Genomic DNA, 17,274 nt, shown 5'->3' on the forward strand with positions numbered 1-17,274 from the left:
GTCCCCACATCTGTACCTTAGAGTTCAGAGTGGGGAAGGAACCTTGACAGTGGTACATTGTGAGATGTGTAGGATATCCTGGCCTATATAGGTTATTGTACTTTGGAGGTCGCATGGGAGACAGAGTGTCTTGTGCTTTCTTCCACCAGGGAGTAAGCAGCCAGAAACTTCTATCCAATGGGGAAATTGTAATTTCAATTCCCTTAATTACAGTTTTAAACCATACCCTGTCAACAAATGCCTCAAACATGACACCATTACACATGGGCAATGAGGTAGTCCTGCTTGGCTGGACAGGACCAGCCCTGTACACTGAACAGGCGACAATCGAGATAGGATGAGACAATCCTCAGTGCTAAGGGAGCTAACAGTGGTTCAGAAAACAGTTTATTTGATTCTCTGAGTAACAAGAGATTTGGTGTTAGGCACCTTAGAAATACTTGAAACAGATTGTAATTCAAGAAGCCAAGTCCAAAAAGTATTTACAGCACTGAGCTGGGGTGGGGTTGATTTGTCTGTTTTTTTGCATGTTTTCTTGTGTTAATCTGAGTGATGCGGAGGCCTCTGAAAGTAAACAGTTCTTAATTAAGCCTCAAATGAGTTCAGGGTGACAAAAACATCACCAAAAATAGTCTGAGATTTAGGGTGACTCAGCTCTGCTGTCCTGTGCATTGTTTCAGCTTCTGGTTTGTTTAATTCTTAAATTTCATTTATAAATCTGAACATGCAGAGACAACAATACCAATAAACAACAGAGCTGTGAGAGAGGGACAGGTTGGGAATGTCTCAACATGAGTAAATTGCCAACTGTATCTCATTTATTAGTCCTTATACTGATCTCAGTGATCTGAAGGTCACTGATTTTGTCTTTGGACTTTCAAGGTTAAAATGCTTTCAAATAGTCAAAGTTTGCAGAACAGATTTAGTCAGAGATTTGAGTTCTTTTTCTTTCTAGGAGAACATCTCCAAACAGGAATACTTGCGCGCCTTGGATCCATTATTTCCTCATTGGTGGTTGAGGAGAATTCCACATCATTGTGTTTCTGTTTTGATGTCCTGTAGTCTGCTTGACAAGAATTGTAGCCACATCATCTAGGGTTTGCTGAGACAAAATGTAATGCTGTAATGTTATTCCAGTAGAATCCTAGCTTTGTGCATGCCCCCATGTGATTAAGTCCCTTTTTGGTACATTATTGGCTTCTGTTTTTAAAATATTTTATTACAATGCATTAGAATAAGCTCTACATGTAGATATTTTTCTAATCAGAGTGAAATATTTTTATCCGGTGAGCAGAGTTAAGTTTTTACTCTGATTCCTGAAATTAATTTCATGTGACCTAATTCACTGCAGGTACTGTGTGTACAAAGTAGCTGCCAGCAATTAGACTGTCTTTCCTATCAAGCAGACAACTATCAAGCTTGAAGAGATCTTCACCATGATAGGAATGTGTTCTGTGTTCAAGGATCTAATTTGCTAAACCGCGTATTTCCCAGATAAGACACAAGGATGCAGAAATATTGTGTCTCTTCTTGCTTGTCTCTCAACAGCACGCAGTGGAGAGGAGGTGGATTTTCAGTGCACACTTTCCATATTCACACCTGTGATACCCTAACCCTAATCCTAACCCATATTGATTTCTATTTTCTAACAGAAGGTAGTTCTAATGTCATTTTGCCAGTGCTTGTATGCTGCATGTAGGAGACCTATGGCCCAGAATGCATGAATGGGCAGTACTAGTTCCTTATGTGGCTCCTTTTTGTTATTCTGGCTCTGATCCTCCAAATTCCATCAACAGTTTGCAGGAGTAAAATTTTGTTAGATATGCGCTCACTGTATATAAATGTTGAATATTATTAAATTGTAAAAACAAAAACTAAAAAGTAATTACAAATTCTACATAATAAACTTCCCCTTACATTTGTTATTATGTATAAATCTCTCTCCTTGGTGTTGTTGAATATGCGTGTTCTCAATAGACTGGTAGATACGGCAATAAACCTATCTTAATATGGGTTTTGTTGGTACAGTCAATTTTTTTACCCTTGATAGGCATCATGTTCTGAACTTTTAACTCAGCGCCAGAAACCTAGTCACAGGGTACATAATAAAGGGTTAAGTACCTCCCAAGTGTGAGGGGCAGCATGAGAGAAAGCACAAAGGTGCTTGTTTGAAATTTTAACTGGGCAATGGAAGTTTGGCATCATGGACTGATTGCAGGCAAACACTGACAGCTCTACAGCATATAAAAGATGCTAGGTGGGTATCTTATGTTTGATGCAACAGAGAAGGGGAAGCTGGTGAAGAGATGCAAAGAGAGGGGAGATATGATTAAAGCCATGGTCTAGGAAAATTATCTTTGTAGCAGCACCCTGAGTGGAGATCAGTGGGACAAGATTGCATTTGTCAAGGCCAGAGAGAAGGATGTTGCAGTAAGTGAGACATGAGATGATGAGAGCATGGACAAGAATTTTAGCTGTGCAGATGGACTGCTGAGACTCTAGATTAGAAAAGTTATGCAGAAAGAATCTGCAAGATTTAGACGTAATCTAGATGGGAGGACCTAGAAGAGAGGTTATGGGCTGAGTGACAGGCAGGATGATGGTACTGTCCATAGTGATCAAGAAAGGAGGTAGCAGGGAGGACTTGGGGGAATGGGGAGATTAGGAGAAGTGTTTTAGCCATGTTCGATGGATGAGTGGACAATGTCAGAGGCTGAGGTTTTAGTCTGGAGAGGAGACAGGTCTGGTGTAGACATGTCTGTGAGCTGTCAGCACAGAGATGATAGCTGAATTTGTGTTTACAGGTGAGATTACTCAGAGATAAGATGTAGAGCAGGGGTCTCAAACTCCCAGCCCACGAGCCATCTGCGGCCCGAGAACCTCCCCACTGCAGCCCATGGAGGAGAGAGACATGCAGCCACGCTGCCGGCTCTGTCTGCTGCAGGCACGGCCCCCCGCAGCTCCCATTGGCTGGAGGAGAGGGACAGAGATACCATCTCTAGTGGCCGGGCAGAGTCAGCATCATTAGTTACCGGGCAGAGTCAGCCATGGAGGCAGCATCACTTTTTTCCACAATGAATATAAACAAGTCAAAATACCAAACAACTATCTGATGAACACCTTGCTGCAATCCTGAAGGTTTCAACTGCTCAGTCACTGAGGCCAAACATCAACAAACTGACAGAACTGAAGCCTTGCCAGGTGTCTAGCAAATACCAAAAAAACCTCTGGCAGGCAAAGAATTGTATAAAGTTGTATGACAGTTTTATTATTTCTAAGAAATTCAAAATAAAAAAAATATAAACGTATTCTTTTCTGAACACCATCTTCAGTGACATTATTGGCCCAATGGGAGGATTTGAGGACTGGCACCGGCCCTAAGGTAAATTGAGTTTGAGACCCCTGGTGTAGAGGGAGAAGAGAAGGGCAATTAGCCACTACAGAGAAGCCATTTAAACCAAAAAGTGTTCATTAAGCTAACTTTTCCTACTGGGAACCAGACTGCTGCTGCAACAAGGATGGGATGGGATGGGATCACCCTGGGGAATACATTTTTAGGCCACCACTAGGGTCTTTGCAAAACCAAAATTACCAAAAAAACCCCACTGATCAATCACTGAGCAGATGTCCAGCTACATCTGCACAAGCAGTGCACAGGCCCTCACAATCTTGAAACAGGACAGAGAAGACTACAACGCCCATGAGGCATCAGGGCCTGGTGGGGAGCTGCACTAGATACACAGAGGCAGCAGCAACTTTAAGTCCTTCTCTCACACCCTCTCCCCACCATATATCTGTACCCAACATGACCACTATCCGCCCCCCCGTACAAACACCTTTACACCCCTATATGTCTGAATCACAATGGGACATGGGCAGGCGTACAAGTCCGTGAAGGGAGACCGAGCAGGACAGGCAGGGAGACAGTGTGTTGGCCAATACAGAAGAGAGTAAAAAAGGAAAGCAAGAAAATCAACACCTGTAGTCACCTTCCTGGTTCCAGCTCTTGGCAGGGAGGAGCATGTCTTCCCAAACAATGGAAGATCAGCAGCTTCCAAGATGGGGAAATTCTCCTTCTGCACCCAGAGCTAGTTGGGAACCTTTTATTAGAATCTAAGGGAAGCACTCTGTGTAGTCATCAGGGCTGTCACCACAGCCTTTACCAGACAGACACCTATATTAGTGACAGCAACAGCCACTTTCTGCTCAGATGGTCCTGCCTGGCATCTGTCTTGAGACTAGGCTGGTCTCACTCTTCATCTTGGAATAGAACTGAACTTCAGCTCCACCAGTTTTCCCTTGCAGAAAACACAACCCAAAAAGAAAGTTAGTGGCAGAGACTTCAATGGTATTTGGCTCTGGTGTTTGCTATTCCAAGGGATTTTTCCTACCCCTCACTCCCCCGAGACAATAATGGTTAAATGAAGAGGCACCTATCTGCTCCTGGACCCAAAGTACTCATGCTGCACAGCAGACTGTTGTCCCTTCCCCTTAATCCCAGAGAGGTCTGTACCTAATCAGAAAGCTCACGTTCTCTGAAGGAAGCTAGAGTCGGTACAAAGTGCAGTGACCAGTTACTCACACCCAGTGATGTGGAAGAAAGAGAGTTGAGGATGGAATCTCTCTGGTTACAGGCAATTTGCCCTCCTGCAATTTTAACCATTGTGAGAGGTTCCCCCTGGGGTGCTACCTGGAAGTGGGGTACCACTGAGCCCCTTGACTCACCAACCTGGGTTCCCTCTCACACTGTACTGCTGTGACAATCTGCAAAACCCTCCAGCCTGCACTTTCACCAGCATCACACTGGACACACCCAGCTGCAGTTACGCGCAGGCTCTCTAACCACCAGCTTCCCAGACTAGGACCCCAGAGCAGTACCATCCTGCCCTAGTCAAATCTGGCCAGTATATGGGTTTAATACCTGGTCCACCTCTCCAACAATGTGAAGAAAACAGTGCACACTTGTGGTAACCAAGCAGAGATTTTCCCTAAGCACTCCAGTCAAAGATCACTGGTTTAACAACTACAAAAGATAGATTTTAAGTGATAGCAAACAGATTACCTAGAAAACAAACAAAATATACAAACTAAGCTTAATATACTAAATAGACTGGATATGAATAGCAGATTCTCACCCTAACTGGTGGTACAGGAAGACTTGTAGATTCTTGAGGCACAAGCTACACTTGCTTGCAGCTTGGAATCCCCAGATGTTTCATATGCAGGCTAGAAATCCCTTTAGCCTCGGTCCAGCACTTCCCCCAGTTCAGTCTTTGTTCCTCAAGTGTTTTCAGGAGTCTTCTTGCGTGGGGAATGAAGAACCACAGATGATGTTACTACGTGCCTTATACAGCTTTTTGCAAATGGCAGAAACCCTTTGTTTCAAAGCTTGGTTCCTAGACCAGTTTGTGGAAAAATACTGATATCCCAAGATGGAGTCCAGCATCATGTGGCCTAGTCACATGTCCTTGTAGAGTCATAGCAGCCATCACTCACAGGCTGTCTGTAGCATTCTCAGGAAGGTTCACCACATGGGGGATAAGCTTCTCCTAAGGTTTGTTGTTTTTCCTGGTGGCGCATTGCCCTGAATAGGTCCTTCCACACCCACTATCTAGACTGAAAGCATGTTGTCTAGTGGGCATTACCCAGGAGTAACTATACTTGAAGTACCGATATATAGTCAGTATTTATAACTTCAGATACAAAAATGATACATGCATACAAACAGGATAATAATATTTGGAAAATATATTTTCAATGACACCATACATGACCCATCTTGCATAAAATGCATCCTAATGATGCCATAATCATATCATAGTAATATAATCATATCATAGTAATATCACTGTGAAGATTATGTGGTACAACTTCACAACCATAGTTCAGGGAAACTTACTTTCCTTTCCCTGGGCCCTGACAACTCGCTGAGAGAAAAGCAAGGACTCCCCCAACCTTCACATGCCCCAGATTTATTCAGGGATTTTGCTCTCAGTAACACACCCTATGCTAATACAACACATTTCTCTCCACAGACAAGAGTGTTTACAGCCCTCTCTCAATACTTAGCTTAAGCAAATTTCCATTTGCATTTACTCCACAGCTCACTCTGATTTCCTTTCTGCTGAATGGGCTCCGAGTGGCTGCTCCTTCTCCCGGTCTCTGCCCCAGTTGGCCATTCTCTTATTGACCCAGTGTCATTAGAAACTGACAACAGAAAGAGAGAACACTTGTAACCTAGGCCAGCACTCATATGTGGAGGACACACACAGTCAGGTCACCTGCTTCCTGGAGCTTCCTTCCCTATTCCCCTACAGCCTAGCCAGTGCTTGAAGTGATCAGCACTGATAAGCTACCACAGTCCCCCCAGGTCTCTCCCTATCCCCATCCCATCCCATCCCACAAATCCCATGCCTGGCCAAGATGCTCAGGTTCTCTGAATGAAGAGAAGACTGAGTACAACCAAGGTAAATAATGTTGTGACCAATGACTCACATCCAGAGATGTGGAAGGACAGACCAGGCATAACAGAGTGTCCCTCGTTGCCGGCAGGCTCCGTCCTTCGCATTCAGTCTAGGGGAGCAGGGTAATGCTCCCAGCCCATTACCAGCCAAAGGCAGGGATCCATCCTCCCTAGAACTCATTCCATACAAACGAAAAACATCTCTTTGCTCTCAGAGAGGGCTCTGACAACTCAGACACTTGATACAGACATAACCAAGGCTCCTCCCACTTCGCTGTCACCACCAGGCAGGACCCTTTGGCTCCTCAAGTCCACTGCGAAGTAGGATGTCCAGGCTGCTTAAGTCCTCTTCTTCCAGCTCGTCCTCTAGCGGGGCTGCTCCATTGCAAGCACAGCAAATAAACCAAGAGCGAGCCATCACTGCCCAAAACCTGTGCTGGGGGTGTGAGTGCCTGCCCTCACACTCCCATCTGCACTAGAGCATACCCACTAGATTAACAGAGACACAGTCAGCAATGATGGGTTTCTTGGCTAGTCAATCTCCAACACTTTGGCACCCTGTGGCTAACATGATCCCACCCCATCTACAGGGGACTACTGATACAAGCTACCTAAATAAACCTACTAATAAATGACTGAGCAGATATCCATTGGCACCACGTTCTACAACAGGGTTTCTCAAACTGGATGTCGCAACCACTCAGGAGGTCACACGGTTATTATGGGAGGTTGCAAGTCAGGGGCAGTACCATCCTCTTCCAAGTGAGGGGGCTGAGGTTGCTACACCAGCGGTGCACCTATTTTGGAGCACATTCGAGGTTCTCTGTGAGGGTCGTGAAGAAACTTTGCCAAAGTCACATTTCACAGCAGTTTCTATCGCCCCATTGCCACTGTGGTGCTTCTGGCATCTGCGCTGCTTTCACTACTCACCATCGATCTGGCGCTTCCTCCTGGTCCCTCTTGTGGTCAACCCCCCCGTCCACAATTTGAATGCCATCATTTTGTCTCTCCCTCTAGTAGGCAGCCCTTCTCTCACTCCAGGAACTGCAGTCTCCTCTTTGTGGATTGGCCCTTCATCCAAGTCACTAAGGTCCTCCCCTTCTGGGGAATTCAAAGTCCTTCCAGACCCACTGGCTGGGGCTGGCATCTCCAATGCCCTTGTCACTTCCCAGTGGGGAACCCAAGCCTGCCCTCAAGACTGGGTTCCAGCCCAGGACCCTGTAACAAGCAGCCAAAATTTCTGCATGGTCCTACCCCTCACTACTGTTTCCCTGGGCTTCTTCCTAATTATTTGGCTTCCCCCTTTCTGGGTTTGCCAGCTTCCCAACTTCCTCCACTCAGGGAGTGACTTAAACCTACTTCCCTGCCTTCCTCCAAGAGCTTCTCTCTGCTTTCAGCTCCTGGGTTTTACAGAAGCCCCTCCAGTCCTGTTCCTGGTTAGGTGAGCCTGCTTCCAATTAACCCCTGTGCCTTGGCTCCTCCTCCAGGTGCAGCCTGTAGAATTAATTGGCCTACTGCCCACCTTAATCCCTCCCACTACTTTTTGGGATGGGCAACCATCACAGGGGCACTAAGTCTGTTGTGAAACATGATATTTGTTAATATCACATTTCACAGACTCCCAGCTACCTATGAAGTCTGCTGTGAAAAGTGATACTTGTATATTTGTTAATATCACTTTTCACAACAGACATTCTAGGGCCCCATTGCCATCTGTATTTCTGTGCTATTGCTGGCCTTCAGAGCTGGGAGACTGTGAAGGTGTTTGTTAATATCACTTTTCACAGCGTCCCAGCTCACTAGCAAGTCTTCTGTGAAGCAACATAGAAGTAATGGTGGCAATACTGCGCTAAATCTGCTGTGCAAAGTGATATTAACAACGTTTCTTCGCAAACCCTCAGTATTAAACAATAAACTATTTTAAAAAATAATTTTTCTGCTTATAACAATAATTTGATAAAAATTTGTTTTAGTGTTAATTTAAAAGTGGTGAGAAAAAGTAAATTAACTTAAACAATATTATACATTTAGTATTTAAAATAGTGTTAAATATTTTTCATTTCTCACATGCTTGCTGTGTGAAAGGATCGCCAATGCAAAAAGTATGAGAATCCCTGCTGTAATCACCCACCTGGATCTAAGCTTCTTCTGGGGAGGACATATTACACCCTGTCCTGGGTATTAACTTCCCCATCCTACAAGCAGCTATCTTATCCTGCCCCCTGAACACGTAGGTAGTTAAGAACCTTTTCTTGTTTTAGAGTAGCAGCTGTGTTAGTCCGTATTCGCAAAAAGAAAAGGAGTACTTGTGGCACCTTAGAGACTAACAAATTTTAAAAAATTTTCTTGGTAACCCAGTCCCACCTAACATAGGAAAGACTAGGAGGGCTAGACTCAAAGTTCTAACTGGACACTTATTTGAGGTTGCTCTCCTCCCATTTGGACCACTGTTGCCTGGAGCCATTTATGTCAAACAGGGTGGGCTTGTCGGTCTCCATCTTTCGAGTCTTGGCTCAGATTCTCCTATGGCAGGAAACCAACCACAAATGGAGCGTTGGTGGCAGAGACAGCAATGGGACAGGCTCATACTCTTGCTTCTCTCATGTGAACTGTCCCCCGCAGCCCCCAACAATACTCCCCCATGTAGTCATAGCTACAATGAAGGGGCAGCTGGATGCTCCTGTACTGTGATAAACAGCATCCAAAACAGTTACCATTCACAGGAGACTATTGCCCCTCTCCCTTCTCTTTATCCCCAGAGAGGACTCATGTTCTTTGAAGGAAAACAAGACCAAAGACAGAGAAGGAAAAAAAAATGGTGAATAGTGACTCAAACCCAACAACTTGTATGAGGAGACAGATGAGGACTGAGCATCTTTATTTACATTCTTCTGGGAACCGGTTTTCCTCTGGAGAAGACATATGCCCTGTTTCAAATGTGGGGCCTGCAAAGTTTGGTGACAACACTATTTTAAAAACAATTCTGTTATGCAGAGTAAATGACAAGATAGTAAACACAGCACTGACATGAGCTTCAGTCATCTTCCCAAATAAAAATGTTTAACCATGTCTTAAAAGAAAAAAATTCTTTATAGTTACTAATTTTTTAGCCAAGGTTTTTAATTCAAAGACATATTTTAAGTCCCACACTGGCTGCCAATTAAAGTTAGGGTAATTATTATTTGAAAATTGTAAATACTAAAGAGCTTTGGTTATTGCTTGAAAACAAGTTCAATCTGAAGGACAGTTTACAAAGTTGCTTGTCCTGGTGCAGTTAGAAACATCCAATGCTAATTAACAGTTACTTGAAAACTTGTTAACGCTGCACAGACGTTCCGTGATTCCAAAGGACGCAAACAGAAAGGGAAAAATCCGTTCTTGCTCTTCTCAGACTGTCCCAACGGTTGATTTCAACAATTTCCATCCCACCATCAACCTCAGCCTGGTCCAGTCCACACAAGAGATCCACTTCCTGGACACTACAGTGCTAATAAACAATGGTCACATAAACACCACCCTATACCGGAAACCTACTGACCGCTATTCCTACCTGCATGCCTCCAGCTTTCACCCTGACCACACCACACGATCCATCGTCTACAGCCAAGCTCTGCGATACAACCGCATTTGCTCCAACCCCTCAGACAGAGACAAACACCTACAAGATCTCTGTCAAGCTTTCTTACAACTACAATACCCACCTGCGGAAGTAAAGAAACAGATTGATAGAGCCAGAAGAGTTCCCAGAAGTTACCTACTACAGGACAGGCCTAACAAAGAAAATAACAGAACGCCACTAGCCGTCACCTTCAGCCCCCAACTAAAACCCCTCCAACGCATTATTAAGGATCTACAACCTATCCTAAAGGATGACCCAACACTCTCACAAATCTTGGGAGACAGGCCAGTCCTTGTCTACAGACAGCCCCGCAACCTGAAGCAAATACTCACCAACAACCACATACCACACAACAGAACCACTAACCCAGGAACTTATCCTTGCAACAAAGCCCGTTGCCAACTGTGCCCACATATCTATTCAGGGGACACCATCACAGGGCCTAATAACGTCAGCCACACTATCAGAGGCTCGTTCACCTGCACATCCACCAATGTGATATATGCCATCATGTGCCAGCAATGCCACTCTGCCATTTATATTGGTCAAACTGGACAGTCTCTACGTAAAAGAATAAATGGACACAAATCAGATGTCAAGAATTATAACATTCATAAACCAGTCGGAGAACACTTCAATCTCTCTGGTCACGCAATCACAGACATGAAGGTCGCTATCTTAAAACAAAAAAACTTCAAATCCAGACTCCAGCAAGAAACTGCTGAATTGGAATTCATTTGCAAATTGGATACTATTAATTTAGGCTTAAATAGAGACTGGGAGTGGCTAAGTCATTATGCAAGGTAGCCTATTTCCCCTTGTTTTTTCCTACCCCCCCCCCCCCGATGTTCTGGTTTAACTTCGATTTAAACTTGGAGAGTGGTCAGTTTGGATGAGCTATTACCAGCAGGAGAGTGAGTTTGTGTGTGTATGGGGGTGGGGGTGAGAAAACCTGGATTTGTGCTGGAAATGGCCCACCTTGATTATCATGCACATTGTAGGGAGAGTGGTCACTTCGGATGACCTATTACCAGCAGGAGAGTGAGTTTGTGTGTGTGGGTTTTGGGAGGGGGATGAGAGGGTGAGAGAACCTGGATTTGTGCAGGAAATGGCCCAACTTGATTATCATGCACATTGTGTAGAGAGTTGTCACTTTGGATGGGCTATCACCAGCAGGAGAGTGAATTTGTGTGGGGGGGGTGGAGGGTGAGAAAACCTGGATTTGTGCTGGAAATGGCCCAACTTGATGATCACTTTAGATAAGCTATTACCAGCAGGACAGTGGGGTGGGAGGAGGTATTGTTTCATATTCTCTGTGTGTATATAAAGTCTGCTGCAGTTTCCACGGTATGCATCCGATGAAGTGAGCTGTAGCTCACGAAAGCTCATGCTCAAATAAATTGGTTAGTCTCTAAGGTGCCACAAGTACTCCTTTTCTTTTTGCGAATACAGACTAACACGGCTGTTACTCTGAAACACACACAATAGTTACCGGGAGGGGGAATCTGGGAGAGACTTTGGGCCCCTGCCTGGAGGCTGCAGAGCCCGACGCCAGCCCGACCTCGGCTTGGGACAGCGGGAGCTCACCAGAGCGGCGCTGCTCAGGAGCAAACTTCCGCGCAGGCGCAGCACTCTCCTTGCGGCCGATGGCAAATCAGCCTGTACAAGCCACTTCATTTTATTGACCTCCAAAGGGCGGTGGCGCCAGCCCAAATAGGTATGTCGGGCGCTGAGGTAGGCCCTTTTCTTGTTAAATATCGGTTTAGTTCGCACTGGGGCACACCCCCAGTCTCAGGACCTTCCTTCAACTGCCACCGATTACTTCTGACCTTCTTGTAATGGCGATTGTGCAGCGCAGTACTTTCACTATCCCCGACCGTCCCATTATGGCGGTTCCTCAGGAGCGTTTTTCTGCTTATTCCACGACCTTCGGTCAGTGGCTGCTCAGTGCGCGCGCGCATTGCAGGGTAACCTGGACCTTCTGCTTATGGTAGAAATGTCTCTACGGGGCATTTGAAATTATGGAAAGCGCCCTTTTTGCGCCCGCGAAAAGCGCTGACTAACCGCTTATGACCTCCTATGGCCGTGCAGTCTGCGCAGGAATATGACGTCCACGGTTTGCGATTTTTTGCTAGCAGTGGCTCAGTTAGTGTCGTCACGGCTGGTAGGTGAGGTCAGCACAGGGGCCGCCATTTTGGGTGGCGGGGCTGGGATCGGAGTGGGGCCCTTGGGTGGTTGTGGCCCGCAGGGGGAGTTAGTGCGGCTCACGGCGTAGCGGCCCCCATGGCCGGGCAGTTCGACTCTGAGGACCGGGCGAGCTGGTATTGGGGGCGGCTGAGCAGGGCCGAGGCTGTGTCGCTACTGCAGGGGCAGCGCCACGGGACCTTCCTGGTGAGGGACTCGGGCACCATCCCCGGGGACTTCGTGCTGTCGGTGTCTGAGAGCTCCCGGGTCTCGCACTATATCGTGAACAGCCTGGGGCCGGCGGGAGGCCGAAGACCTGGCGGCGAGGGCCCCGGGGCCCCAGGTGAGTGCGCGGAGCCGGGCCGGGCTAGGGAGAGTGGCTGCTTTGATTGTCTGACCCGGGGGTTGTTGCTGCACCCTGGCCCTGTATCCGACTTTGTTTTGCGTTGGGGAAAGCGCGGCCTCAGTTTCTCCCGAAACAGCGGGCAGGCTGCGGGCACCAGCCAAAGAGCCACATTGCCCCTGCCCCCGCCCACTCCAGACTGGCGTTCAGTCTCCTGAGGCCCGGCTGTGCCGTTCGTGTTTGTCTTTTGGTTCCGCACTGGGAACCGCTAATTTTGGGGTCCCTAGTTACTGGGGAGCGGCTCCAGGACTCCCATCCCCCGCCACATGACCTGCAGTATTCCTAGCTTTAAAATCGGGTTGGACGTTATTTGGAGGACTAAAATAGGGCATGTATGGACACTGACCAAGATGGGGGCGTCTGGACTTCCATCCTGAAGTCATTACTCAGATTTCCCATCACTGTATATAAGCCAGGTATGCAAAAGTAAACTGCTACCACCTATCCGGAGGAAGTTGAAACTTTACTGTTGTTTTACATTTTGAATTTGCACGAAACAATTGAAGACAATTGGCATATTAGAGACTTGGAGGATTTTGAAAAATAACAATTTAAATTCCTCATTTGAATGAGATATTCTTGAATGAGGGAGAACCCAAGATTTCCATTATTTAATTTCAAACCTCAAATGACTGATGAGTCTGAAAAGAAAATGATATGTTAATTTAGTAACTTACGTGCTCCTGCTGTTCAAATAAATGTTAAAAGTGGATGCTAAGCACAAATACCCTTTCATACTTGGAGAATAAGCAGACACTTGATGAATTCTAGAATGGATTAAAACCTGAGATATGAAAATACAAATGTCAAACTGTATTTGAATCCAGTCAAACGATGTCAAACATCTAGAATCAAAGGACATTGGTCATACTTATAGGATGGAGGACTGAATCCAAAAGCAGTGCTTCTGAATTTAGGAGTCATGTTGAGCATGACTTCCCAATGCAGTGCTGTTGCTAAGAGGGGTAATGTGATCCTTGGATGTATAAATGGAAATATTGAGCCATAAGGTACTACTTTTGTATGGAGCATTACTTGAAACCGTTATTAGACTGCATCCAGTTCTGGTGGCCACTCTCCAAAAAGGATATTGAAAAATTAGAAACAGTCCAAAAATTGGGACATTTTGAAGTCTGGAAAACCTGAAATCCAGCAGGAGACTTAATAAGTCTTTTATTTAATTTTAAGAAAGAGAAGGTTACAAGGTGAATTGAACCTGGTATTTAAGTACCTTTGGAAGCAGGGTAATTATTCTGGAATAAAGTCCCTTTTTCCAGAGCAGAGTGTCCACATGGGGGCATTACATCAGCATAGATCTATCAGAATGTTCCCCATATAGACACGTCCAAAGGTGTAACAAGCGCTAGCGGCTGGAAGTTAGTCAAAATCAACTGGAAATAACGTGCAAATTTTTGAGTGTGTGGGTAGTTAACTTTGGGAACAATTTAACAAGGGATGTGGTGGATTCTCCGTCACTTGATAGGGTTCAGTCAAGATTGGAAGATGTCTTTCTAAAAGATATACCCTAATTTGAATCATGACAGGTTTCAGAGTAACAGCCGTGTTAGTCTGTATTTGCAAAAAAAAAAAGGAGTACTTGTGGCACCTTAGAGACTAACCAATTTTTTTGAGCATAAGCCTTTCGTGAGCTACAGCTCATTTCATCTGAAAGCTTATGCTCAAATAAATTGATTAGTCTCTAAGGTGCCACAAGTACTCCTTTTCTTTTTTCCTAATTTGAATACAAGTTTTGGGTTTGTTTCAGGAATTAATGAATGAAATGTTATGGCTGGTGTTATGTAGGACAGAATAGATTATCATAATGGTCCATTCTGGTGTCAACCCTTTGAGTCTATATGGGCATGGCAGATGTGCCAGCCTTTCTTCTGGGGTATTACCTTTCGTTTTGCAATGTGCAGGATGCTTGAATTATAGTAACATAGTAATTCTCACACTGGGTCAAACTCATGGTCCATCTAAACTAACATCTGTTCTCTGACAGAGGCCAGAACCAGATGCTTCAGAGGAAGGTGCAAGAAACGTTGCAGTAGGCAGATGTGGGATAATCTGCTCCCCATGAAAACTTTTGCTAATTGCCTAATAGTTAGAGAATAGCTTGGGCCCTGAAGCCTGATGTTTTTATAGGAAATTTTAAAAGTATATCTTCAGTATTTACTATTATTACTCTGAATACTCTTTATCAAATATAAATATCCAGTCTCTCAGAATCTTGCTAAATTCTTGGTCTCAATGCCATTCAGTAGCAGAGTTCCACTGTTGCATTATGCATTTTATGAAAAACTATTTAATTTTTATCAGTTCTGAATTTGCAATCATTTAATTCTTCTAAATGTCCCATTGTTAAATTAATTGCACGCTTTCACTTTTAGATAAATGTAATTGGAATAGAGATGATCTAAAAATCAGACAGCTGGTGGCAAAGAGGAGTGAAGGATTCAGAACAGTTTTATACCTCATTTTGCTGCATGGACTTCCGTAGTTAAGTAAATATCAGCAAGTCATCACATTTGCTTTAAATGGCTAGGATAAAACACTACAAAGTTAGCATAGTAAAGTTAGCCTTCCCGGTGTTTTATCCTAGCCGTTTTAAGCAAATGTGATGATTTGCTGTTATTTATTTGAATATGGAAGTCTGTGCACAGTGAAGAGTCAGGTGGGTGAGTGGGAGCTGGGCTTAACCACACAGGCAGAGCACTGAATACAGAGGATAATAAGACAATGCACATTAGAGGAAATATTTTACTCTCTTATGCATATTTGGAATTTGACAGATCACTTCAAGGAAAAAATTTGAAACATTTAGGGAGCTAAACTAAATCATCAGTTGTTTTAAATTCTATCTCTTCTAAAAGCTAATGAAGAACTCAACTATTAATTTCATTGGTTTGTACTGAAAGTGTTACTGATCAGTGTGGGAAACAAACATACCCATTTCACAAAGATTCTCTCTCACAGGTGCTGGCTTCCTCTGGGCCCTATGGGTGCTCAACCCCCCATCTCACCCCTTCCCCCAAACCCACACCCCTTTTTCCAAGTCCCCACCCCTCCCCCACCTTTTCCCACCCCCACCCCACCTTTTCCTGCCCAGTTCCACCAGCCCTGGAGCACCCATAGAGTCAGCACCTATGCTCTCTAAAGAGAGAGAGTATGATAGGATGCAAAGTATATAGAGTGGGATTTTCCAATATGCCCAAGTGATTTAGGCACATTAATGCCAACATGTGCTCCCAAATCACTTAAGTGTTTTGAAAATCCAGACCATAATTTCAGGAATCAAGTAACCTTTACATAGAGATATCTATACACAACACTGGCTGCAATTTGATGTATTACACATGTGAGCAATTTCTTTTAACTTGGTGAGACTACACGCATGTGTAGGAATTTGCAAGATTGGGGTCTTGGAGGTCAGAGACTTATGTCTACATCGCAGTCAGAGGTATGACTGCAGCACATTTAGTCATAGATCAGAGCTAGCTCACGTATGTCTACATGTGCTGCAGTTATACCTCTGATTGTCGTGTAGACATATCCTAAGTCTTTCCTCCCTCCTGCCCCAGCATATTCTCCTCATGTAATTAGAACTCTGTTCAGGAGGCACCGGTTTATATTTTTCATAGGCTTTATGGATGATGTACTCATCTCTTCTGAGTAAGAAAATAGGTTTATGCTACCAATATTTCTGATCCTTTTCTTTTTAGCTGTAATGGTTCCGATGTTGCAATAGCTGTACTTCCAACTTAAATAGTAGAGATTTTTTTTAGCAAACATTACATGCTTGAATGTCTTTAAAAAGTGGAGAGAATATTTTATATCAATAGATCCAAATCTCTTATACCACATTGTTTTGTTTGCCTCAACTTAAGACCTATCTAAAACAGGCCTGGAGAACAAAAACCTGAATTGTTGAAGTCACTGGGATCAGAAGGTCACGTGTTGACATGGAGTGAATGGTATTGCAAAAACTAGTAAAGAACTCATTACTTGTTCCAGCCTATAATATGAGAGTAAGGGACATGTTCTGTGAAATTGAAAAGGATCCCCAGGAAATATTTTTTTCCTGTGTTCCTAGGGTGCAAAGTCACATTTCAAAGACAATTGAATAAGCTCTATACCAGGCCCATTCATTTGTGCAGTTCTGTTATGTACATTGGCCAGACCGGACAGTCTCTACGTAAAAGAATAAATGGATACAAATCAGACGTCAAGAATTATAACATTCAAAAACCAGTCGGAGAACACTTCAATCTCTCTGGTCACTTGATTACAGACCTAAAAGTCGCAATATTACAACAAAAAAACTTCAAAAACAGACTCCAAGGAGAGACTGCTGAATTGGATTAATTCGCAAACTGGACACAATTAAATTAGGCTTGAATAAAGACTGGGAGTGGATGTGTCATTACACAAAGTAAAATTATTTCCCCATGTTTATTTTTCCCCCCTGCTGTTCCTCACAAGGTCTTGTCAACTGCTGGAAATGGCCCACCTTGATTATCACTACAAAAGGTTTTTTTTCTCTCCTGCTGGTAATAGCTCACCTTAACTGATCACTTTCATTACGGTGTGTATGGTAACACCCGT

General features: G+C 44.3%; 1 protein-coding gene and 1 long non-coding RNA gene across 5 annotated transcripts in view; one reads left to right on the forward strand and one right to left on the reverse strand.

The window, feature by feature from the left end:
- Nucleotides 1-370: 370 nt before the first annotated feature.
- On the reverse strand, nt 371-12,192 carry LOC144276627 (uncharacterized). 3 transcript variants are annotated; one of them, XR_013348291.1, is made up of 3 exons: nt 11,670-12,192; nt 5,136-6,838; nt 371-1,102 (listed from the first exon to the last, which is right to left on the reverse strand). It is a non-coding gene; the product is annotated as an uncharacterized LOC144276627 (long non-coding RNA). The 3 variants fall into 3 exon arrangements; XR_013348292.1 differs by having other exon boundaries at nt 5,136-6,207; nt 11,575-12,191; XR_013348293.1 differs by lacking the exon at nt 5,136-6,838 and having other exon boundaries at nt 11,575-12,192.
- A 54-nt stretch (nt 12,193-12,246) lies between these two features.
- Nucleotides 12,247-17,274, forward strand: part of CRK (CRK proto-oncogene, adaptor protein) — a 53,228-nt gene continuing 48,200 nt past the window's right edge. For both annotated transcript variants that reach the window (XM_077836856.1, XM_077836858.1), the window contains exon 1: nt 12,247-12,609. In XM_077836856.1, coding sequence (XP_077692982.1) covers nt 12,366-12,609 — 244 coding nt within the window. In that variant the 5' untranslated portion in view covers nt 12,247-12,365. The remainder of the gene's footprint in view (nt 12,610-17,274) is intronic.

Source organism: Eretmochelys imbricata, chromosome 17, assembly GCF_965152235.1.
Source record: "Eretmochelys imbricata isolate rEreImb1 chromosome 17, rEreImb1.hap1, whole genome shotgun sequence".
In the NCBI taxonomy this organism is placed as follows: domain Eukaryota; kingdom Metazoa; phylum Chordata; order Testudines; family Cheloniidae; genus Eretmochelys; species Eretmochelys imbricata.